This window comes from Oncorhynchus gorbuscha, linkage group LG14, assembly GCF_021184085.1.
Source record: "Oncorhynchus gorbuscha isolate QuinsamMale2020 ecotype Even-year linkage group LG14, OgorEven_v1.0, whole genome shotgun sequence".
Taxonomy (NCBI): domain Eukaryota; kingdom Metazoa; phylum Chordata; class Actinopteri; order Salmoniformes; family Salmonidae; genus Oncorhynchus; species Oncorhynchus gorbuscha.
Window position 1 is genome coordinate 58,823,623 of NC_060186.1, and position 24,345 is coordinate 58,847,967.

At 46.2% G+C, this 24,345-nt stretch overlaps 1 protein-coding gene across 8 annotated transcripts in view; it reads left to right on the top strand.

Moving 5' to 3' along the window:
* The window catches only part of syne1a (spectrin repeat containing, nuclear envelope 1a), a 234,487-nt gene that overhangs the window by 147,991 nt on the left and 62,151 nt on the right, over positions 1 to 24,345 (top strand). For 7 of the 8 annotated variants that reach the window (XM_046298670.1, XM_046298663.1, XM_046298665.1 and 4 more), the window contains 23 exons: positions 833 to 1,033; positions 2,722 to 2,859; positions 4,824 to 4,934; positions 5,290 to 5,451; positions 5,835 to 6,032; positions 6,227 to 6,400; positions 9,769 to 9,960; positions 13,073 to 13,204; positions 13,401 to 13,501; positions 13,765 to 13,909; positions 14,107 to 14,235; positions 18,143 to 18,316; positions 18,479 to 18,709; positions 18,856 to 18,957; positions 19,172 to 19,291; positions 19,585 to 19,785; positions 20,021 to 20,194; positions 20,863 to 20,994; positions 21,270 to 21,466; positions 22,645 to 22,777; positions 23,018 to 23,200; positions 23,437 to 23,586; positions 24,152 to 24,328. In XM_046298670.1, the coding sequence (XP_046154626.1) occupies positions 833 to 1,033; positions 2,722 to 2,859; positions 4,824 to 4,934; positions 5,290 to 5,451; positions 5,835 to 6,032; positions 6,227 to 6,400; positions 9,769 to 9,960; positions 13,073 to 13,204; positions 13,401 to 13,501; positions 13,765 to 13,909; positions 14,107 to 14,235; positions 18,143 to 18,316; positions 18,479 to 18,709; positions 18,856 to 18,957; positions 19,172 to 19,291; positions 19,585 to 19,785; positions 20,021 to 20,194; positions 20,863 to 20,994; positions 21,270 to 21,466; positions 22,645 to 22,777; positions 23,018 to 23,200; positions 23,437 to 23,586; positions 24,152 to 24,328 (3,657 nt within the window). The remainder of the gene's footprint in view (positions 1 to 832; positions 1,034 to 2,721; positions 2,860 to 4,823; positions 4,935 to 5,289; positions 5,452 to 5,834; positions 6,033 to 6,226; positions 6,401 to 9,768; positions 9,961 to 13,072; positions 13,205 to 13,400; positions 13,502 to 13,764; positions 13,910 to 14,106; positions 14,236 to 18,142; positions 18,317 to 18,478; positions 18,710 to 18,855; positions 18,958 to 19,171; positions 19,292 to 19,584; positions 19,786 to 20,020; positions 20,195 to 20,862; positions 20,995 to 21,269; positions 21,467 to 22,644; positions 22,778 to 23,017; positions 23,201 to 23,436; positions 23,587 to 24,151; positions 24,329 to 24,345) is intronic. The other variant, XM_046298667.1, reaches the window with a different exon arrangement.

Here is a 24,345-nt window from a genome sequence, read left to right on the forward strand (position 1 = left end):
GCCCAGCGCTCTAACCACTAGGCTGCCTGCCGCCCCTGAGCTGATAGCTGCAGTTCTACTGCCTCACCTCAGTCTGATTATCAGTGCATCCACCATCTGGGAGAGAAAAAGCGAGGGAGTGGAGGGAGGGACGGAGAGGAGGGAGGGAGAGAGGGACGGAGAGGAGGGAGGGAGAGAGGGACGGAGAGGAGGAGCCTGAACTCACTGCCCATAGTGGGTCAGTAATCTGACACCCGCTCTGTAATTCTTTCACCCTCCTCCCTCCACCCTCTCTTTTGCCGGCTCTCTTTTGTTGTCAGGAATTCTTCTTTAGGATTGGAGGAGGGAGGGGTAGCTGTGATCTCACTTCCTGTCTCTCAACCCTTTGTGTGTGTGTGAGAGAGTGGAGGAGAGATTTGCACTGCTTCAGTTAGCTCTCTCTCTTCCTCTCTCTCTCTTTCTCTCTCTCTCGTTCTCTATCGCTCTCTCTCTCTCTACCAAACCCTCTGTCTATCGAGCTTACCACTGTGCCTCACCCGCCTCTGCGCTGCTCTGATTGGCTTAGAGGACCCAGAGAGTGTGTGTATGTGTGTCACAGGGACAGAGCCAGTGCTATTCTCGCTCTCATACACACAGCAAGATCGAGAGAGGGGAGACAGAGAAGAGAAATGCGCTAGCTCCACTTATTCTTCACCCACCGGTGCTTTTCTCTGCACTGCATCCAACGCTGAACCAACCTACCCCCCTTTCTAGGAGCCTATTTAGTCAGTCCTATTGATTTTCTTATTGTGGGCTGAACCACGAAGTGTTGATCCCGGGGGTGTTTTGACCGGTGGTTGGGATGTTTTGACAGGAGCTAGCCCTGAAGATCCGAGGCTACCAGGAGCAGATAGCATCCCTGAACTCCAAGTGTAAGATGCTGACGGTGAAGGCCAAGCACGCCACCATGCTGCTGACGGTCAGTGAGGTGGAGGGGTTGTCTGACGGCATGGACGAGCTCAGCGACGAGGAGCTGCCCACCAAACAACCGCCGGCACATCCCTCCGTCGTCATGGTGAGGGACTGGGGTTTGAAAATGACCCCCTGTGTCTGTATCCCCTTATGTGTCTCGCTCCCCTCTGTCTCTGCAGGTAGTTTCTGTTTACTCTGGGTCTGTCTGTTTGTCTCTCAGTATAAGTAGATCTGTCTCTTTCTGTGTGTTGTATTGGTATGTTTAGGCCTAATCTAGGGGCAGTCTTTTTGTGTTCTGTCTGTCTCTCTGCAGTGTATATACTGTATATCTGCTACTGCACCTTGCTGTCTCTGCTGACATGGTATCTACCTCAGTATAGTCTTTCTATTCTCATCTGTCCCTGTATTCCACTCTCTCTCTTTTTTCCCTGTCTCGTTCTTTCTATTTGAAGTCCTAAATCAGTTTCCCCCTGCTGGTGTCTGTTGCTGTTTGTGCTGGTGTCTCAACAGGCCAGGAAACAGGATGTGTGTGTGTGTGTGTGTGTGTGTGTGTGTGTGTGTGTGTGTGTGTGTGTGTGTGTGTGTGTGTGTGTGTGTGTGTGTGTGTGTGTGTGTGTGTGTGTGTGTGTGTGTGTGTGTGTGTGTGTGTGTGTGTGTGTGTGTGTGTGTGTGTGTGTGTGTGACTATGCTTGCATGTACTAATTGGGTATACACAGTCAATCATGCATTGTCACACGATGAGGACACTAACATCACTGTTAAGTTTATGGTTCCCACACAGTGTAGTATCCAGCAGCGGGACATTGCCTGGTGTTGCATCATGGGGCCCGGGAAAGGCCTGAAAATGACTTTTGACAGGGTCCAACTCTGTCAGCCAAGTTCCACTATAACCGCCAAAAACAGCCCAATAGGGCTCGGCTCGCATTTCAGGTTTGCTCTCTACTGAGGCAGGCAGACAGGGAGGGAGACAACTGTGCTGCTATTCTCTACTGTAGGGCCAGCTGTAGCTCACTCCCCCAGTCTAACTGTCTGTTGTTAACTCTATACTGGCTGCACTGGCCTCTCTCATGTAGAATATAGAGCCAGGGTTTAGATGTTTCAAAGAGAAAATGTCATTTGTTGTTAGTTGTTATGTTGCAGAATGTGCTGTCGCTGTACTTTCTGTGTGTGTACTGCTTAAAAGACAGAAAGACATTGAGGTATAAGCCTGCAACAATGTATATTTAGCCTGGTGTGAGTGTACGCGCAGGAGTTTTATTTCCTAGCATTGGCCATTCCATTCCCCTGATACATCCTGTAAAACGCCTTGTGGGTCATCCATTGCAATTGCTTTCCAGCTTCACTAAGGGTTTCTTTGTCTAGCTGCAGATAGCTACAGTACAGTACAGTAGCCGACGCTATATTCCTGTGCTTTTAGTGCTTCTGTAAGGCTTGGGGTTGTGTTCTATCAATACTTGTAATGTGATCTCATTGAGACACTATTTGATTACCTCCTGTCTAATTAATCAGTAGTGTGCTTACTCTGCTAAGTCCACCCTTCACTCTTATTCATTATGCTTATGTTGTCTCTTTCCTCTTTCTCTCCCTTTCTCTCCCTTTCTCTCCCTTTCTCTCCATTTCACTCCCTCTTTCTTTTTTTGACTTTGTGTATTTATTCCTGTGCTCTCTCTCCCTTCTCATCCTCCTCTTTCTTGTCTCTCTTTCTCTGTCTTTTCTCTCTTTCTTTCTGGCCCCTCTCTCTATATTTCTCGCTGTCTATTTCTCCATATGGTTGTGTGTGTGTGTGGTCAGATGACAGCAGGCCGCTGTCACACACTCCTCTCCCCCGTAACAGAGGAGTCAGGGGAGGAGGGCACCAACAGCGAGGTCTCCTCTCCCGCGTGCCGCTCCCCCTCACCAGGGGCTAACGCTGACACTCCCCTTAACCAGGTACTGCACCCCCCAACTGCCTCCCACTCATTCACCTGCCCCTGCTACTACTATCCCAACGACCCCTAACTACCTTCATCCTACCCCTCACTGTGCCTCCTATAAAGTACATGTGCTGTGTACCTATAACGCTTATCTGTCCCAACAGCGCTCTCTGAGACTGCAGGCATGGCCATCTTTACCACTCCCGAGTAGACCGATTCCCTTGTTTCTCTATAAGCAGGGTTGTTGGTGAATTGCAATTGGTCATTCATTGTCTCAAAGCTTCACAACAGTTGTATGGCTTTAGAAGTGGAAATACTAAATGTCAATCAGAGTTTAGTCTTCGATGCTGTACTAGTACCATTTACTAGGAAGTTGTACATGTAGAAGCTGCACTTAAAAAACACCCAGTGCAGATATCCTCTAAATATTTGGGTGTAGAATCTTAGGCTTACTATGGTTATAATGGCTTCCAGCATCTGGCTGGCATATGGCTAACTACATTAGGAGACATCAACGCAATTACAGGGTTTGTGCTCAGGCTAGAATGAAAGGGGGCCGGTGCGAAGGCAAAGAAATATCAATGGAGTTCAATATCTACAGTACCAGTCAAAAGTTTGGACACACCTACTCCTTCCAGGGTTTTTTTATTTGTACTATTTTCCACATTGCAGAAGATAGCCCTATTTGGTAAAATACCAAGTCCATATTATGGCAAGAACAGCTCAAATAAGCAAAGAGAAACAACAGTCCATAATTACTTTAAGACATGAAGGTCAGTCAATCCAGAACATTTCAAGAACTTTGAACGTTTCTTCAGGTGCAGTCGCAGAACCATTAAGCGCTATGATGAAACTGGCTATCGTGAGGACCGCCACAGGAAAGGAAGACCCAGAGTTCATTGGAGTTAACTGCATCTCAGATTGCAGACGAAATAAGAGTTCAAGTAACTGACATCTCAACATCAACTGTTCAGAGGAGACTGCGTGAATCAGGCCTTCATGGTCGAATTGCTACAAAGAAACCACTACTAAAGGACACCGATAATAAGAGACTTACTGGGCCAAGAAACATGAGCAATGGACATTAGACTGGTGGAAATCTGTCCTTTGGTCTGATGAGTCCAAATGTGAGATTTTTGGTTCCAACCGCCATGTCTTTGTGAGATGCAGAGTAGGTAATCGGAGGATCTCCGCATGTGTGGTTCCCACTGTGGAGTGGGAGGAGGAGGTGTGGGGGTGCTTTGATGGTGACACTGTCTGTGATTTATTTAGAATTCAAGGCACACTTAAACAGCATTCAGCAGCGATACGCCATCCCTTCTGGTTTGCGCTGAGTGGGACTATCATTTGTCTTTCAACAGGACAATGACCTAACACACCTCCGTGTAAGGGCTATTTGGCCAAGAAGGTGAGTGATGGAGTGCTGCATCAGATGACCTGGCCTCCACAATCACCCAACCTAAACCAATTGAGATGGTTTGGGATGAGTTGGACTCCAGAGTGAATGAAAAGCAGCTAACAAGTGCTCAGCATATGTGGGAACTCCTTCAAGACTGTTGGAAAAGCATTCTTCATGAAACTGGTTGAGAGAAGGCCAAGAGTGTGCAAAGCTGTCATCAAGGCAAAGAGTGGCTACTTTGAAGAATCTAAAATATATTTGATTTGTTTAACACTTTTTTGGTTACTACAATATTCCGTAAGTGTTATTTCATAGTTTTGATGTCTTCACTATTATTCTACAATGTAGAAAATAGTACAAATAAAGAAAAACCCTTGAATGAGTAGGTGTGTCCAAACTTTTGACTGGTACTGTATATCGCACTAAAAATCATGAAAGGAATAACCGAAGGAGGCCGATATGCAAAAATTGACAGTTTAAATGTATTTAATTAAAGCTCGAAAGAATACAAAGGGTCAAAGGGCAAGGCGCTATGCAAAAATGTAACAACAACTCACACTCTGATCTGTTGTGTATTATAGGGCCGGGCCCCTCTGAGTCGGGCCCCTCTACAGGAGCTGTATGACCCCTCTCTAGAGTCCAATGCCAACCTGGATGACCTGCAGCGCTCCTGGGAAACACTAAAAAATGTGGTACGTCAGCTCAACAGCTATCCACTAACATAAACAAACCGTTACAGTATAAACACTGACCTGTCTCTTCTCTGAGTTATTTTTAGACCTATTTAACTATCCAGTTGTTAAAATGAATGAATGAAATAATGACTGTATGTCTCCCTCTCCTTCTCTCCTCCTCTCCTCCTCTCTCGCTCTCTTCCTCTTTTTTCTTCCCTCTCTCACCCTCTCTCTCCTCCTCTCTCCTCCTCTCTCTCCTCCTCTCTCTCCTCCCCTCTCTCTCCTTCTCCTTCTCTCCCTCTCTCTCCTCCCCTACTCTCTCGCCCCTACTCTCTCTCCCTCTCTCTCTCCTTCCTTCCCTCTCCCTATATAGATCAGTGAGAAGCAGAAGACTCTGTATGAGGCTTTGGAGCGCCAGCAGCACTACCAGGAGTCCCTCCAGTCAATCTCCACCAAGATGGAGTCTATAGAGGGAGCTCTCAATGAGGGCCTAGAGTCCCGCAAGAGCCCTGAGAGCCAGATGGCTGCACACCAGGTGAGAGAGATAGGGAGAGCGATAGACAGAAAGAGGAAGAGGGATGGGGACTTTAGGAAAGGAGAGAAAGTGTTGAGGCGGAAATTCAGAAAAGGACAGAGATACAGAAAAGAAAAGAGGGGGAGAGGGGGATGTAAAAGCAGAAAGGGAGAGAAATTTAGATTTTATTTGCACTAGCCAGTGCAGGATTGGACAGACAGTACATTGCTGTTCCTTGTTGCTATGCCAACAGTACAGTAACGGCACAGTGCTTGTAGGGTTTTTACCAAATGCCAACTCACTGAACCTGAAAATGTCAATATGTCATACTCTCTCCGTAATCTCTGAACTGTTTTCCAACTACATGTTTAAATGACCTCCCCCTTCTCCCCCGTCTCCCCCAGGCCCTGATGGATGAGATCCTGATGCTACAGGATGAGATTGGGGACCTGCAGACCTGTTTCAGTGAAGAGCTGTGTGACGGCCTGGACAGTGACAGTGACCCAGGGGACCAGCTGGCCCTCCATTCCACCCTGACCGTCCTGGGAGAGAGGATGGCCACCATCCGCATGAAGGCCTCTGGGAAACGGCAGCTATTGGAGGTGGGTGAATGAATAAAGAAAGAATGGATGAATACTTAACACCATACGTACAATTCAATTGTTTTAATGTAAAGGAGTGTGGTTGCTGTAAAATAGTTGGTTGTCATAGTGACATGGGAGTTAACCAATGAATGGCTATAAAGGTAAAGATGACCCATTTCAAAGTGTTGTGGTTGTCGTGGTGCTCCCTACAGGAGCGTCTGAGTGAGCAGCTGGAGGAGCAGAGGCAGGAGCAGGCGCTGCAGCGTTACCATAGTGAGGCAGAGGAGCTCGACCATTGGTTGCTCAGCACCAAGGCCACACTAAGCTCCGCCCTTCAGCCACACCCAGAGGACATGGACATGGAGGAGCAGCTGATCGACTGCCAGGTGAGGGGCATGGCGGTGATGATGTCATAAGATAGGGACGGGAAATATGGCGGTCAGGGTTTTGGAGTTGTGTTATTGGGGGTTTCAGTGCACAGGAGCACCATACAAGGTTTGGATCCAAACGGCTCAGCCCCCTGTATTGATGCTTAAAAATAATTTCTGAGTCTCATTTTGCAGAGAATTGCATTCCCACTCATATATCTTCTCCTAGGTAGTGGTTGTATGTTACTGGGTGAAATTATGTAGGTCTGAAACTGGCTCTGACAAAAACCTGCTTTAGAAAATAAATGGATAAAGTCTGATAGAGTCCACAAGCCAAGACGCAGACATAAAGTGGTCACACTATTGCTATTGTCCCACTGAATGACCATGCTAAGTTAGATTTGGTTTTTTGTCCCTCTCCCTGTGTGGGATATTAGGATTATGGTCTGTCCCCCTGCTCTGACTTCCTCCAGCTTTGGGACGTCCCGCTGGCTCCCTGAACATTCCCCCAGTCCTCCAGGCCCTGCTTTGTCCACCTCTCAAACTGTTACCATGGTGATGTCACCCCCACTCACACTGTTACCACGGTGATGCCACCCCCAGCTTTGATCAGGTTGGTGTGGTGGTGGAAGTGGAAGTTGAGCTGATCCAGAGACAGTTTTGTGTTTTGGGGTCCTAGTGGATCATTCTAGGAGTGTGGTAAACAAAGTTGATCCTAGATTAGTGGTATGGACCAACCTCTCCCTGAAGCACGGATCTGTTAGTGCCCACTATAGGAAACAAACACATTTTTGAACTGCTGGTTTAGTAAGTTCATTTACTGACCGGTATTGCCTCAAAACATAAAACGGGTGACCCTGAGTGGTTTAGATTAACTCTATGGGAACAGGCTCCTAATAATAACTGTACCTCAGAGGCCCAGTCCCAGGTAGTCCATCCATGAAGTGTGTGCTGAGAGCAGCTGGGAGGACTATAAGCTGATTAAGGTTTACATATGGCTCCTGTGGAGCTCAGGTCTAAGGGCTAGGCCTGTGCAGGGTCAACCCTCTGTGGGCCTACAGCCCCCTGCTGGAGTTAATGGGAGCAGGGCTGGGGGACCGGGGGGCCGGGGGGGCCGGGGCTGTAGCGTGAGGGATGGAAATGTGTGTGATATTACTTGAAAGGAGGCATGAGTGGAGGCCTTAGGGAGAGAAAGAGAAATGGATCTCCCAGAGAATGAGAGATAAGGAAAGAATAGGAGGAAAAGGAATGGAGAGAGAGAGAAATGGATCTCCCAGAGAATGAGAGATAAGGAAAGAATAGGAGGAAAAGGAATGGAGAGAGAGAGGCTAAGAGTGGGAGTTGGAGGCGGGGGAAAGAGAGAGAGAGACAGAGAGAGAGGGATATTCACATCTCCTTCTGAATGACACTGTCACAGCTCTCCTCTGAATGGAGAGGAGGTGGTGCACTGGGGAGACTATTGTGGAGGGAACCATGTCAGTAGGGAATTACCACTCCTACCACTGTGTCTCTGGGCCGCTCAGTGAAATGAGAAACATGCTTTTTTCTCTTTTATCCCTTTTCACCCATGGTCTGAACATGGAAGGGGAGGGCCTCTCATTGGAGAAGTGTTGTCGTGGAGATTTGAAGGAAGAGGTGGAAGAGGAACATGGATAGAGAGGGAGGACAGAGAACGTGGTGTGCATACAGTATGTGTACTGTATGAGGCAGGCCCAAGAAGCAGCAGCTGTAGCTCTTCTGATGGGTTCATGAAAACAGTGGCCAAGGCCTTTATGTGGAGACGAGGCCTCTGACCTTCCAGAACACGGACTGTCATTCACTGCCCTCGGCCAATAGAAACTCTTTGAGGGAGAGAACAGAGAGCTATCATTGGACGTTGATGTTCCTGAGATAGAGAAAGGGGTTGTGTCCATGTTGTTGTGGTATAGTTAGTTACAGTACTCTCAGAAAAAAGGGTTCCAAAACGGTTATTTGACTGTCCTCATGGTTGAACCCTTTCTGTTTCAAGGTAGAAGCCTTTTGGGTTCCAGATAAAACCAATTTGGGTTGCTTGTAGAACCCTCTGTAGAAAGGGTTCTACATAGAACTCAAAAGGGCTTCACCTGGAACCAAAAATGGTTCTTCAAAGGTTTCTCCTATGGGGACAGCCAAAGAACCCTTTTAGGCTCTAGATAGGACATTTTTTTGTTGTACACAAGTTTGGGGTCACTTAGAAATGTCCTTGTTTTGAAAAGAAAAGAACATTTTAGGTCCATTAAAATAACATCAAATTGATCAGAAATACAGTGTAGACATTGTTAATGTTTTAAATGACTATTGTAGCTGGAAATGGCTGATATCTACATAGGCGTACAGACGCCCATTATCAGCAACCATCACTCCTGTGTTCCAATGGCACGTTGTGTTAGCTAATCCAAGTTTATCATTTTAAAAGGCTAATTGATCATTAGAAAACCAAGATGACAAGTACATTAGAGTGTCTAGATTGAGAAACAAACACCTCACAAGTCCTCAACTGGCAGCTTCATTAAATAGTACCCGCAAAACACCAGTCTCAATGTCAACAGTGAAGAGGCGACTCCGGGATGCTGGCCTTCTAGGCAGAGTTCCTCTGTCCAGTGTCTGTGTTCTTTTGCCCATCTTAATCGTTTCTTTTTATTGGCCAGTCTGAGATATGTCTTTTTCTTTGCAACTCTGCCTAGAAGGCCAGCATCCCGGAGTCGCCTCTTCACTGTTGATGTTGAGACTGGTGTTTTGCGGGTACAATTTGTTGAAAACCGTTCAACTATTTTCTTTCTCTTTGAGTTACCGACTCACTACATTTTATGAATTGCAGTGCTAGCTAGCTGTAGTTTATGCTTTCAGTACTAGAATAATTATCTGATCATTTGATTGGGTGGAAAACATGTCAGTTCATGCTGCAAGCTCTGTTGGTGGATGTCCTCTGGAAGTTGTCATAATCACTGTGTAAGTCTATGGAAGTGGGTGAGAACCATGAGCCTCATAGGTTTTGTATTGAAGTCAATTTACCCAGAGGAGGACGGAAGCTCGCTGTCCTCCTGCTACACCATGGTGCTACCCTACAGAGTGCTGTGGTTGCTAATGTATACCTTCATTGCAAAACTGTTTTTAATCAGTTATTTGGTGACGTGAATATATTTAATATAGTTTTATCTACAAATTTGAACTTTTTTAATGTTTCACTCTGAGGAGTCTCTACTGACATTGACATATTTTAGCCCTAGCTGTATCATTTGTGTGTTCGCTATCATGTCTCAGCTTTCTTCCCTGCAACAGTGACTGCGGTCAAGTTGTGAATCAGGTTGTGGTCACTCTGGTGGTCACTCTGTTTGTTCTGGCCTTACTGTGTGCTGCTGTCCCTGCAGAACATGCTGTTTGAGATTGAGCAGAAGGTGGCCTCCCTGTCAGAGCTATCGGTCCACAGTGAGAGCCTGCTGCTGGAGGGGCGGGCGGGGACGCGCGGGGAGGCCGAGCAGCTCACCTTTAAACTCCACTCCCTTAAAGACAGCCTGGTGGAGCTGCAGAGGATGTTGCAGGACAAACAGGTCGACATCCAGGTGAGACATTACATTACATTACATTTAAGTCATTTAGCAGACGCTCTTATCCAGAGCGACTTACAAATTGGTGCATTCACCTTATAACATCCAGTGGAACAGTCACTTTACAATAGTGCATCTAAATCTTAAAGGGGGGGGGGTGACACGATGCATCGTAGTGGCATGAGTGTTGGGCTATTTTCTCAGTCTCTCTGTCTCGCTCTCTCACTTCTCTCTCTGTCCTCTTCTTTCCTCTCGCCAGCTTTCCTATCTCCGTGTCTCTTTCTTTATTTATCTCCTCTTTGTCCCTCTCATTCCCACCAATTCACATTCTTTTTTTCTTTCTCTATTTCTCACAGAGGGCTCTATTTTCACTGCGGGTATATGGGCACTGTAGCTGGTGGTGGCACGAAAGGGCAGATGAATCAATGAGTTGGAGGCTTAACCCCTCACTGGCCAATCAGAACCTGCTCCATGGCTAAATATGTGGTAGCTTCAAGTCTGTTATGTATTGTGTTGCCTTCAACTCCAATTAGAATCTTAGTCTGTTAAAGCCTAGTTTGTTAAGTTGACTACAGAAACAAAGTAATAAAATGTAGGCCTATCCCATTTTTACTAAATATGTTGACCATGTCTGCAGTCAACATTGTTCTGAGTAAGGCATGACTTCAATATGGAGATATATTGTTAAACATAGCATTCAGACTGATATAGGGGTTAGGCCTACTGTAAATTGCATTATGGCTATACTTCTAATCTAATTCTAATCAAAACGAATCAACAACTTGGTTTAGATAGGCTATGTCTAAATAGAGTGACAGGCACCATAATTACTCCCCATGGGCATATAATATTAAGGCAACTCAGACAATGCAGGGTTTTACACACATCCAAACTTTTCATAGAAGCCGGATAAAGATCCAACATAAAGAGATCCACTCACCGTTATACTGCTCCCAAATATAATGTTTAAGAAACATAATGGACCCATCTTACAGATTGTATTCACACTTCTCCAGAAATAGCAGACGGCTCCTAAATTCCATTGCATGCCAGTTGGATGTAAGCATCATAAACACAGGACGGTGAATCATTCTAATAAGTTTTTGTTTTTTAATCAAACTAAACAACAATATTTGGAAATAGCTTGGGGTCAGGAGCATGCTATCATAGAATGGACAGAATAAAAAAGAAACAACAATATTTGGAAATAGCTTGGGGTCAGGAGCATGCTATCATAGAATGGACAGAATAAAAAAGAAACAACAATATTTGGAAATAGCTTGGGGTCGGGAGCATGCTATCATAGAATGGACAGAATAAAAAAGAAACAACAATATTTGGAAATAGCTTGGGGTCGGGAGCATGCTATCATAGAATGGACAGAATAAAAAAGAAACAACAATATTTGGAAATAGCTTGGGGTCGGGAGCATGCTATCATAGAATGGACAGAATAAAAAAGAAACAACAATATTTGGAAATAGCTTGGGGTCGGGAGCATGCTATCATAGAATGGACAGAATAAAAAAGAAACAACAATATTTGGAAATAGCTTGGGGTCGGGAGCATGCTATCATAGAATGGACAGAATAAAAAAGAAACAACATTATTTGGAAATAGCTTGGGGTCGGGAGCATGCTATCATAGAATGGACAGAATAAAAAAGAAACAACAGATTGCTGTTGAACCAGCCGTAGTTTTAGCCTATAGACACGGCTAGGGTAGGGGAATGGATCCCCAGCATCATCTCAGCACTCGTTTCATGATGGGCACATGGGCGCATGTAGCTTACATGGAGTGGTTGTTATTGACGTCCAAAACGGGAGCTGGCTACAAGGATGTAGGATTACACAATACATAGATAAAATAGACATAGATAAAAGAAAGGAATGTCCGCTCACTGTTCTGCTGCTCCCAAACTTGATATTTTAATAAAGCTTTGGTGATTAAGATGTATTTCAAAGCAGTCTCACGAATCAAACTCTTTATTGATAGGCTTGGCTACTTTGCGAATCCATTGGGTAGGTCAAAAAAGCTATGTGCTTGGTTTTTAATCAAATGAAACCAAATGTTTATTAACACTAGGGTTACCGGCACAAAAAGCACATGTCCTCCCTTGTTCCATGAGCATAATGGCACTTTGTGTCATGGGCGGTTAGGTAACGCCTCCCCTCACAAAATCCACGCCTTTACCAACCTCTAAGACCTGCTTGTCGTTGGTCTTAAATCCCGGGATGCGCTGCATGAAATTGTCACTTTTGCGCTTGTTTTCAAGGACACATCTCAAATATTGCCACCCCTCCCACATCAGCACAAGCAAGCTGGTATTAGACAGGTAAATTGCTGAACCTGGCGTCTGGGGTGGAAAATGACAGAGAGACCATTTTTACATGCTGAAATCGCAAACTAACGTGCGTTTGGCAATTGCACCGCCGTAATAACAGACAAATGTAGCCCTCTCCCTCTCTCACACACAAACACAGTTGGACAATAAACCTGCCTCTCTTATGTATTGGTGTGTTGTTGTGTTTTGTTGAAGTGTGTTGCGCATCTCCATCAATAGTTGTTTTGTGGACACAAAGGCTCTGCTTCAGTCATAAAGGCCCACTGTCTCCCATGAGAACAGCAACTGCCTGTATGTCACACAAACAAAGAGCAAAGAGATGCTAACCTCCGATCCCAACCCAGAGATGCTCTGGAGTCCTCTCTCTCTGGTCGTCATGCTGACTCTAACACTGTTGTACATGGCATTCGGGCCTCTCAGTTTGCTATGGTATTGTCTTCAGTAGTAGTAGGTATGTTTACAAGCATGTCAGCACGGATCTGCATTTCAAACAGATAGTTGGAATGCACCCTTTCAATATTTATTATGAAGAAATATGTCGTCATTTTTTACCAAATAGTCTTAGAATACAATTTCCTTGAACATGCTTTTAATCTCCTAAAATAGAATTTAAAGAGTAATCCATCCCTTTTAATCTGTTAATTGGAGAGTAATCCTAGTTGGAGTATCTTTGTAATTCAATCTCACAAAACTGTGCATCAAAGTAACTGCATTTATCACCGTTTATATCCACTGTAACATCTCTCCTTTCACCCCTAACCTCTGACCTCTGCATGTGTCCCAGGGTTCATTGCAGGAGCAGGAGGACAGTGAACCAGACTCCATCCTGTCCCAGAGTCCCAACATACAGGACTGGCTGTCCCAGGCCCGCTCCACACGTACACAACAGCACCATGACAACCTACTACGACAGAAGGTAGGATATGACATAGCTCTTTCCTGTGCATGTACTATACCACTATACTGTACCATGACTCTACATATCTCCTTCCCTCTGGAGTGCGTACGGGAATAGTTGTCTTAAGTGGAGTATCTATCTGTGTTGGAGAAGTAAATGTACTGTGGAGGGTATGGAGCTGTGTGTATTCATGCTCTATTATTTTATTGTGTAGGAGCTGGAGGAGCAGCTGGCAGAGCAGAGAAGGCTACTGAAGTCTGTAGCCAGTGTAGGGGAGGAGATTCTCAGCCAACAGACCACACCCAATGGAGACAGGTACGTTTTACCGCACGCACACACACACACACACACACACACACACACACACACACACACACACACACACACACACACACACACACACACACACACACACACACACACACACACACACACACACACACACACACACACACACACACACACACACACACACACACACACACGCACACACACGCACACACACTCTCTAATTGTTTTCTCTCTCATTCTTGCACTGGTCTCTGTTTATCCCTTACTATTTCATTCACTCTCTCTAGTGAGGGAACGCCTGGTGTGTTGTTAGAGGCAGAGACCTTGACCCCTCATGACCAGATGAGACAGAGATGGGAGAATCTGAGTAAAGACCAGAGCACCAAACTCCAGCTGTCTCTTAACTCCCTGGAGCAGGAGCAGCTCAGTCCGGTAAGGATGGCTTGGATATCTATTATCTTCGTATCTACAAAATACCTTACCTGTCTGAGCACACCTGTCCACATAGCATCTAATGTTATTCAAATACCTACAGTACAAACCATATTCCAACCAAGTACAGTAACCGGTACGAAGTTATGGTGTGAGATTACGTCACTATCTGACAGTCCTGTTTCCCCTCTCCCCAGGTGCTCCACAGGTCATGTGTGTCCAGCCCAGGGGTGGTGTTCAGGAGGGAGGCGCTGGGACAAGACCCTTACTTCCCCAGGGCTCTGTTGGAGGGCTGCAGCCAGACTCTAGAGAGGCTAGCCCAAGAGGTAATACAGGTACACCGACTGGGTGTATATAACATGAGGATGGAAATAAGACAGTCAACCAGTAATATATAGATTTCCTGGATGTGTACATGAAAACATGGATTGACTGACAGAGATGGCCGCCTCGCTTCGCGTTCCTAGGAAACTATGCAGTTTTTTTTACAATAGTACCCCAGGTCATCTTAGGTTTCATTACATACAGTCGAGAAGAACTACTGAATATAAGATCAGCGTCAACTCACCATCAGAACGACCAAGAATATATTTTCCGCGACGCGGATCCTGTGTTCTGCCTTACAAACAGGTCAGGGAATTGATTCCATGCAGCGACCCCAAAAAACGATTTCGTAAAAGAGGGAAACGTAGCGGTCTTCTGGTCAGACTCCGGACACGGGCACATCGTAAACCACTCCCTAGCATTCTTCTTGCCAATGTCCAGTCTCTTGACAACAAGGTTGATGAAATCCGAGCAAGGGTAGCATTCCAAAGGGACATCAGAGACTGTAACGTTCTCTGCTTCACGGAAACATGGCTCACTGGAGAGACGCTATCCGGGGCGGTGCAGCCAACGGGTTTCTCCACGCATCGCGCCGACAGAAACAAACATCTTTCTGGTAAGAAGAGTGGCGGGGGCGTATGCCTCATGACTAACGAGACATGGTGTGATTTATAAGTCGCTCTGGATAAGAGCGTCTGCTAAATGACTTAAATGTAAATGTAATGTAATGTGTGATGAAAGAAACATACAGGAACTCAAATCCTTCTGTTCACCTGATTTAGAATTCCTCACAATCAAATGTAGACCGCATTATCTACCAAGAGAATTCTCTTCGATTATAATCACAGCCGTATATATCCCCCCCCAAGCAGACACATCGATGGCTCTGAACGAACTTTATTTAACTCTTTGCAAACTGGAAACCATTTATCCGGAGGCTGCATTCATTGTAGCTGGGGATTTTAACAAAGCTAATCTGAAAACAAGACTCCCTAAATTTTATCAGCATATCGATTGCGCAACCAGGGGTGGTAAAACCTTGGATCATTGTTACTCTAACTTCCGCGATGCATATAAGGCCCTGCCCCGCCCCCCTTTCGGAAAAGCTGACCACGACTCCATTTTGTTGATCCCTGCCTACAGACAGAAACTTAAACAAGAGGCTCCCACGCTGAGGTCTGTCCAACGCTGGTCCGACCAAGCTGACTCCACACTCCAAGACTGCTTCCATCACGTGGACTGGGACATGTTTCGTATTGCGTCAGATAAAAATATTGACGAATACGCTGATTCGGTGTGCGAGTTCATTAGAACGTGCGTTGAAGATGTCGTTCCCATAGCAACGATAAAAACATTCCCTAACCAGAAACCGTGGATTGATGGCAGCATTCGCGTGAAACTGAAAGCGCAAACCACTGCTTTTAATCAGGGCAAGGTGTCTGGTAACATGACCGAATACAAACAGTACAGCTATTCCCTCCGCAAGGCTATCAAACAAGCTAAGCGTCAGTACAGAGACAAAGTAGAATCTCAATTCAACGGTCAGACACACGAGGCATGTGGCAGGGTCTACAGTCAATCACGGACTACAAGAAGAAACCCAGCCCAGTCACGGACCAGGATGTCTTGCTCCCAGGCAGACTAAATAACTTTTTTGCCCGCTTTGAGGACAATACAGTGCCACTGACACGGCCTGCAATGAAAACATGTGGTCTCTCCTTCACTGCAGCCGAGGTGAGTAAGACATTTAAACGTGTTAACCCTCGCAAGGCTGCAGGCCCAGGCGGCATCCCCAGCCGCGCCCTCAGAGCATGCGCAGACCAGCTGGCCGGTGTGTTTACGGACATATTCAATCAATCCCTATACCAGTCTGCTGTTCCCACATGCTTCAAGAGGGCCACCATTGTTCCTGTTCCCAAGAAAGCTAAGGTAACTGAGCTAAATGACTACCGCCCCGTAGCACTCACTTCCGTCATCATGAAGTGCTTTGAGAGACTAGTCAAGGACCATATCTTCTCCACCCTACCTGACACCCTAGACCCACTCCAATTTGCTTACCGCCCAAATAGGTCCACAGACGATGCAATCTCAACCACACTGCACACTGCCCTAACCCATCTGGACAAGAGGAATACCTATGTGAGAATGCTGTTCATCGACTACAGCTCGGCATTCAACACCATAGTACCCTCCAAGCTCGTCATCAAGCTCGAGACGCTGGGTCTCGACCCCGCCCTGTGCAACTGGGTACTGGACTTCCTGACGGGCCGCCCCCAGGTGGTGAGGGTAGGCAACAACATCTCCTCCCCGCTGATCCTCAACACGGGGGCCCCACAAGGGTGCGTTCTGAGCCCTCTTCTGTACTCCCTGTTCACCCACGACTGCGTGGCCACGCACGCCTCCAACTCAATCATCAAGTTTGCGGACGACACAACAGTGGTAGGCTTGATTACCAACAACGACGAGACGGCCTACAGGGAGGAGGTAAGGGCCCTCGGAGTGTGGTGTCAGGAAAATAACCTCACACTCAACGTCAACAAAACTAAGGAGATGATTGTGGACTTCAGGAAACAGCAGAGGGAACACCCCCCTATCCACATCGATGGAACAGTAGTGGAGAGGGTAGCAAGTTTTAAGTTCCTCGGCATACACATCACAGACAAACTGAATTGGTCCACTCACACAGACAGCGTCGTGAAGAAGGCGCAGCAGCGCCTCTTCAACCTCAGGAGGCTGAAGAAATTCGGCTTGTCACCAAAAGCACTCACAAACTTCTACAGATGCACAATCGAGAGCATCCTGGCGGGCTGTATCACCGCCTGCAACTGCTCCGCCCTCAACCGTAAGGCTCTCCAGAGGGTAGTGAGGTCTGCACAACGCATCACCGGGGGTAAACTACCTGCCCTCCAGGACACATACACCACCCGATGTTACAGGAAGGCCATAAAGATCATCAAGGACATCAACCACCCGAGCCACTGCCTGTTCACCCCGCTATCATCCAGAAGGCGAGGTCAGTACAGGTGCATCAAAGCTGGGACCGAGAGACTGAAAAACAGCTTCTATCTCAAGGCCATCAGACTGTTAAACAGCCACCACTAACATTGAGTGGCTGCTGCTAACACACTGACATTGACACTGACCCAACTCCAGCCACTTTAATAATGGGAATTGATGGGAAATGATGTAAATATATCACTAGCCACTTTAAACAATGCTACCTTATATAATGTTACTTACCCTACATTATTCATCTCATATGCATACATATATACTGTACTCTATATCATCGACTGCATCCTTATGTAATACATGTATCACTAGCCACTTTAACTATGCCACTTTGTTTACTTTGTCTACATACTCATCTCATATGTTTATACTGTACTCGATACCATCTACTGTATGCTGCCCTGTACCATCACTCATTCATATATCCTTATGTACATATTCTTTATCCCCTTACACTGTGTATAAGAAAGTAGTTTTGGAATTGTTAGTTAGATTACTTGTTGGTTATTACTGCATTGTCGGAACTATAAGCACAAGCTTTTCGCTACACTCGCATTAACATCTGCTAACCATGTGTATGTGACAAATAAAATTTGATTTGATTTTGATTCAGTGAGAAGGATTATTTCTGTGATGAATTAAGCCTCTCTGGTTACATTAACGTACAGTAGCTAACTCCAGTAAATGATGTGGCTGTGCTAGCTTTAAATATGTTAGACAGTTAGCTAGTTAGTTAGTTAGTTAGTTAGCTAGCTAGTTAGTTAGTTAGTTAGTTAGTTAGTTAGTTAGTTAGTTAGTTAGTTAGTTAGTTAGTTAGTTAGTTAGTTAGTTAGTTAGTTAGTTAGTTAGTTAGTTAACGTGTAACATTAACATGACTCCAATGTTGTGCGTCCACAGCCAGAAGGCGTTGCTGACAATAAGCAGGACGTGCCCCAGGGTGTGTCGGTGCAGGAGGAGCTGTATGCGGCTGTGTCTGCTGCTTCGTCCTGGCTGGACAGTGCTGAGAACAACATCCTCTCTGGTCCTGTGCTGCTGTCAGAGGACACTGAGACACAGCTCTCTAACCTGGAGGTAACCACAGGCAGAGGCAATCAAATTCATTACAGTTCTAGTAACCAACCAGCTAATAGACTTTATGGAGCAATATTCCCCACACACATAATATGAGAACATTCAGAGAACATTCCCTCTATACTGTATTATGAACTATATTACTGGGCTTTTCCTCTGCAGGCCCTGAGTAAAGAGGTGAGGGAGGTGACAGGGGAGATGAGCAAGTGCAGGGAGCTGCTGGGAGGAGGAGGTGGAACTGCAGGAGGGAGGAGGCTGTATGGAGGGGAGGAGCAGGCCCTGATGGAAGACACTCTGGATGGGCTGCAGGAGAGGCTGGGCCTGCTGGACCAAACCCTGGAGCAACACTGTGACTGTATGAGAGACCGACTGCAGGAACACACCGGCTTCCAGGTAGCTACTGTGCATGTGTGTGTTTGTGTTTGTTTGTGCGTGTGTGTGTGTGTGTGCGTGCGTGCGATATAAAGGCATGTCTACCATTTGTCATTGTCATCATTGCTAACCTTTGACCCCCATCTCTCCTGACTCCTCTCCACCAGACGGAGCTGAGGCTGCTGTTCACAGCTCTCAGTGAGAGTAAACACCAGCTGCTGCAGAGGACGGCTGGAGCCATAGACAGGCCTGCACCCAAACAGATGGAGGTACAGTGATTGTAATAGACACATGCGCAAACACACACACACACACACACACACACACACACACACACACACACACACACACACACACACACACACACACACACACACACACACACACACACACACACACACACACACACACACACACACACACACACACACACACACACACACACACACACACACATTTAACACAGTCTTTTTTCATGAACAGACATTATCCGAGGTGGAGGATGGTCTGAGGGAGTTTGAGCAGAGAGTAGCAGAGCTCAGGAGCAGAGCAGAGGGACGACAGCCTGACCAGATCTCCAACCAGGAGCTTCTCAAACTACAGGTAACAACACAACTCTCCTAATAACACTGTCATATAACCTATGTTTAATATGTACTGCGTAATAAATGCTGTATGATTAAAACAGTCAGGGGATGAATTGTCAAAGGTTAACAGGGGGGAAGTTACTGGTTGTGCAGGGGTGGTGAGGCGGTGCTGTGAATATGGGGGGTTTTATTAACAAGAGGGGTGCCGTAAGCCCCCATCCCCCTCATATCAACCCTAACTACTGTCTGATATCTGACCCAGGATGTGTAGTGTATGTTTGATGTATTATCTGTAACCCATGTCTATAGGATGCCTACGAGGAGCTGGTGTTGATGGTAGGCTCCAGGCGTAGCAGTTTGAACCACAGCCTGTCTCTGAAGGCCCAGTATGAGAGTGCCCTGCATGACCTCACAGACCTGGTCGACACCGCACAGGACAAGATGGCCGCCGACCAGAAGATGACCGTGGGCTCTGTCATAGAAGTTCAGATACTCCTGGACAAGCACAAGGTCGGGCCTTCAAAAAGAGAGTTTGGTTATATTACACGTTAAGATAACAATAAATGTCCACACTCAAACATTATTGGGTGGGCTGTCACATTGTCATATCAGGGTCCAGAACATACTAATAACGTCATGGTGTTCTTCAGTGTTGCTTATTTTTAGGGTCACAATGCATTTTTCCACTCTCAATTCATGACATTTTCTCTTTCTCTCTCACCCTCCCACCCCCTCCTCTCCCCAGGAGTTTTTCCAGGGTTTGGAGTGTCATATGATCCTGACCCAGACATTCTACAGTAAGGTGAGCGGCCTGGTGGTCCAGAGGGAGAGCCAGGTCCTGGAGGAGACCCTGGCCCTGGCCAACAATGTCCTCAAACAGGCCCACCGTAGAGGGGTCGAGCTGGAAGGAATACTGGAGGTAAGAGTGGGATGGTGGAAGCATACAGTACCTGGTTGCTACTTAGGGAAGCAAGAGGAGAATGGTTACTGGCTACTGAAGGAGGGATTGGGTAATTGGTTTGGTGGACTGGTTCGATGGTTTGGTGGAATGAATGAAATTGAATGAATAAAATTGAGAGAGAGCGAGAGCGAGTGAGTGAGTGAGAGAGGGAACGAGAACGAGTGAGAGAGGGAGCGAGAGCGAGTGAGAGAGGGAGCGAGAGAGAGTGAGAGAGTGAGAGAGTGAGAGAGGGACCGAGAGAGAGGAAGAGAGAGAGGAAGAGAGAGAGGGAGAGAGAGAGGGAGAGAGAGAGGGAGAGAGAGAGAGAGAGAGAGAGAGAGGGGAGAGAGAGAGAGAGAGAGAGAGAGAGAGAGAGAGAGAGAGAGAGAGGGAGAGAGAGAGAGAGAGAGAGAGAGAGAGAGAGAGAGAGAGAGAGAGAGAGAGAGAGAGAGAGAGAGAGAGAGAGAGAGAGAGAGATTTGTTTAATAATTTCCCCCTCTAGGTCAGTCATAGTAGATGACAACAATAAAACAGACTGACAAATTGATGAAATGATGAATGGCAAAGTGATTTGATGAACAGTCTAATATTAACCCCACCCCCTCTCTCTCTGTGTTGTCTGTCTGTCTGTCTGCTGTCTGTCCCAGTCGTGGAGCATGCTGGTGGAGGACTACCAGGCTCTGTACAGGCAGCTGGAGGCAGTAGAGTGTAGTATCCCTACGGTGGGCCTGGTGGAGGAGACAGAGGAGAGACTCAGCGACAGGATCACTCTCTACCAGGTACACAGCACACACCTCTCATCATACACACCTACTGATTGACCTGGCACAAGACCGATTATTTTAGCATGTTCCCTTGTTGCAATGGAAATCACTAAAAACGTAACTGAATTCAATGTATCTCCCCCAAGGATACACGTGCAGGTGTCCCCCAGGTATACCTGTTTGTGTTCTCGTTGCACATGGTATTGAAACACCTTAGTATTGGGTACTGTGACTTACAGGACATTGTTTTCTGATCCATACCTCTCACCTCTCCCCCTTCCCGTCTATAGCGTTTGAAGAACAGCCTGACAGAGCACCAGCCCCAGCTCTATCAGGTGATGGAAGAGGGGAAGAGGCTGCTGCTGTCTGTGTGTTGCTCAGACCTGGAGAACCAGCTCACCCAGCTAGGGGAACACTGGCTCTGCTCCACCACCAAGGTCAACAAGGAGCTGCACCGCTTCGATTCCACCCTCAAACACTGGAGCAGGTCAGAGGAGAGGGGAAGAGGAGAGGGAGAGGGGAGTCGGGAGAGAATAGGGAAGAGGGGGAGAGGGGAGGGGTTGGGGGAGAGGAGGAGAGTGGGTTTTGCTTACAGTTTTTGCGGGGTCTTAGGCTGAATAGATACTATATATCATAGAAGTTGTCATTGTGTTGTGTTTCTATGCTGTATATTCTATTGCTAATTTTAACCATGTATGCCAACGATGGAAGATACACTACAGTATGAGTCCAGACTAGCTGAGTACGTTTTTTAAATTGAATCGCAGAATTTAACATGAAACACTAATCCAAGAACTAAATATGAAACACTAATCCCAGAACTAAACATGAAACACTAATCCCAGAACTAAACATGAAACACTAATCCCAGAACTAAATATGAAACACTAATCCCAGAACTAAACATGAAACACTAATCCCAGAACTAAATATGAAACACTAATCCCAGAACTAAACATGAAACACTAATCCCAGAACTAAATATGAAACACTAATCCCAGAACTAAATATGAAACACTAATCCCAGAACTAAATATGAAACACTAATCCCAGAACTAAATATGAAACACTAATCCCATAACTAAATATGAAACACTAATCCCAGAACTAAACATGAAACACTAATCCCAGAAGTAACCATGAAACACTAATCCCAGAACTAAATATGAAACACTAATCCAAGAACTAAACATGAAACACTAATCCCAGAAGTAACCATGAAACACTAATCCCAGAACTAAATATGAAACACTAATCCCAGAACTAAATATGAAACACTAATCCCAGAAGTAACCATGAAACACTAATCCCAGAACTAAATATGAAACACTAATCCAAGAACTAAACATGAAACACTAATCCCAGAAGTAACCATGAAACACTAATCCCAGAACTAAACATGAAACACTAATCCCAGAACTAAATATGAAACACTAATCCAAGAACTAAATATGAAACACTAATCCCAGAAGTAACCATGAAACACTAATCCCAGAACTAAATATGAAACACTAATCCCAGAACTAAATATGAAACACTAATCCCAGAAGTAACCATGAAACACTAATCCCAGAACTAAACATGAACCACTAATCCCATAACTAAACGTGAAACACTAATCCCAGAGCTAAACATTTGCTGCTGTTATATCATGTGACCTTACAGGTACCAGAGTGAGTCAGCAGAGTTGAGTCAGTGGTTGCGGTCAGCTCTGGACCGTCTGGAGTTCTGGACCACACAGTCTGTGACCGTACCTCAGGAGCTGGAGACGGTCAGAGATCACCTGTATGCCTTCCTGGTGAGTGAGACTGAGAGACCTCAAGTTACACCAGACAGATAGGTCTACACATATCCCAGAGAAATGTATTTATACATGTAAACTGTAGATACAAAAAGCTTTTTCTTGGTCTCGTCAGCTGACCAAGAAAACCTCTAGGTCCTATGTGCAGTCGTGTTCTTTACACCAACATGTGCAATGATCTAACAAAAGGAATGAAAGCTCACCTCCCCCTCACTCTCTCTTTCTCTCCCCCTGTAGGAGTTCTCTAAGGAAGTGGATGCTAAGTCGTCTCTGCGCTCCTCAGTGCTGAGTACAGGCAACCAGCTGCTGCGGCTGAAGAGGGTGGACACGGCTGGTCTGAGATCAGCTCTGGCCCAGGTGGACACCCAGTGGGCTGAGCTGTTCACCCGCATCCCAGTGGTACAGGAAAAACTACACCAGGTATGGGATCAGTCTAAAGTTTGTTAACTTGCTGCCATTGTTTAGCTTAATATGTAGAGTAACACATTTTGTAACTAATTCATAAGTTAGGGATGTTATAACTAAAGAAATGCCTCCTGCTGTGGTGTCTGTGGTGTCTGTGGTGTCTGCGGTGTCTGTGGTGTCAGTCCACTGAGAACTGGGAAATGGAGAGATGCAGCTTGTAACATGACTTTGCCTTGTGTTTGTGCCTGCAGCTGCAGATGGAGAAGCTGGCGTCACGTCACGCCATCACAGAGCTGATGAGCTGGATCTCTCTCATGGAGAACGTGATAGCGGAGGACCAACAGAGGATCATGGGAGCAGTGGGGTCAGAGGTTGTTCAGGACTACCTACAGAAGTACAAGGTAAGATAGTGTAGTAGAGGTACCTCCTCTCAGAGACATTGCTAAAACAAAATCAGAGCATCATTGTAATGATTTAAATGAGTGTTGTGACAATTTCACTCTCTCTCTCTCTCTCTCTCTCTCTCTCTCTCTCTCTCTCTCTCTCTCTCTCTCTCTCTCTCTCTCTCTCTCTCTCTCTCTCTCTCTCTCTCTCTCTCTCTCTCTCTCTCTCTCTCTCTCTCTCTCTCTCTCTCTCTCTCTCTCTCTCTCTCTCTCTCTCTCTCTCTCTCTCTCTCTCTCTCTCTCTCTCTCTCTCTCTCTCTCTCTCTCTCTCTCTCTCTCTCTCTCTCTCTCTCTCTCTCTCTACTTTATTATCGTTCACCCTTTTTCTGTCCCTCTCTCTCCCATTACTCGATGTATCCGGTCTCTATACTTTCCCACATCTACCCTCTCTCTATCCCTTCCATCTCTCTCTCGCTCCCTCTTATCTCTCTCTCCCATCTCTCTCTCTCCCCCACCCTCCTCTATCTCCCTCCTATCTCTTTCTCTCGCCTCCCCTCTCCCATTCCCCTGTCTGTCTCTCCAGGGGTTCAGTATAGACCTGACATGTAAACAGCTGACGGTGGACTTCGTCAACCAGTCGGTGCTCCAGATCAGTAGTCAAGATGTGGAGGGGAAGCGCAGCGACAAGACCGACTTCGCCGAGCGCCTGGGAGCCATGAACCGCCGCTGGCAGATACTGCAAGGCCTCATCAGTGAGAAGGTAGCTACCCCCCCTGG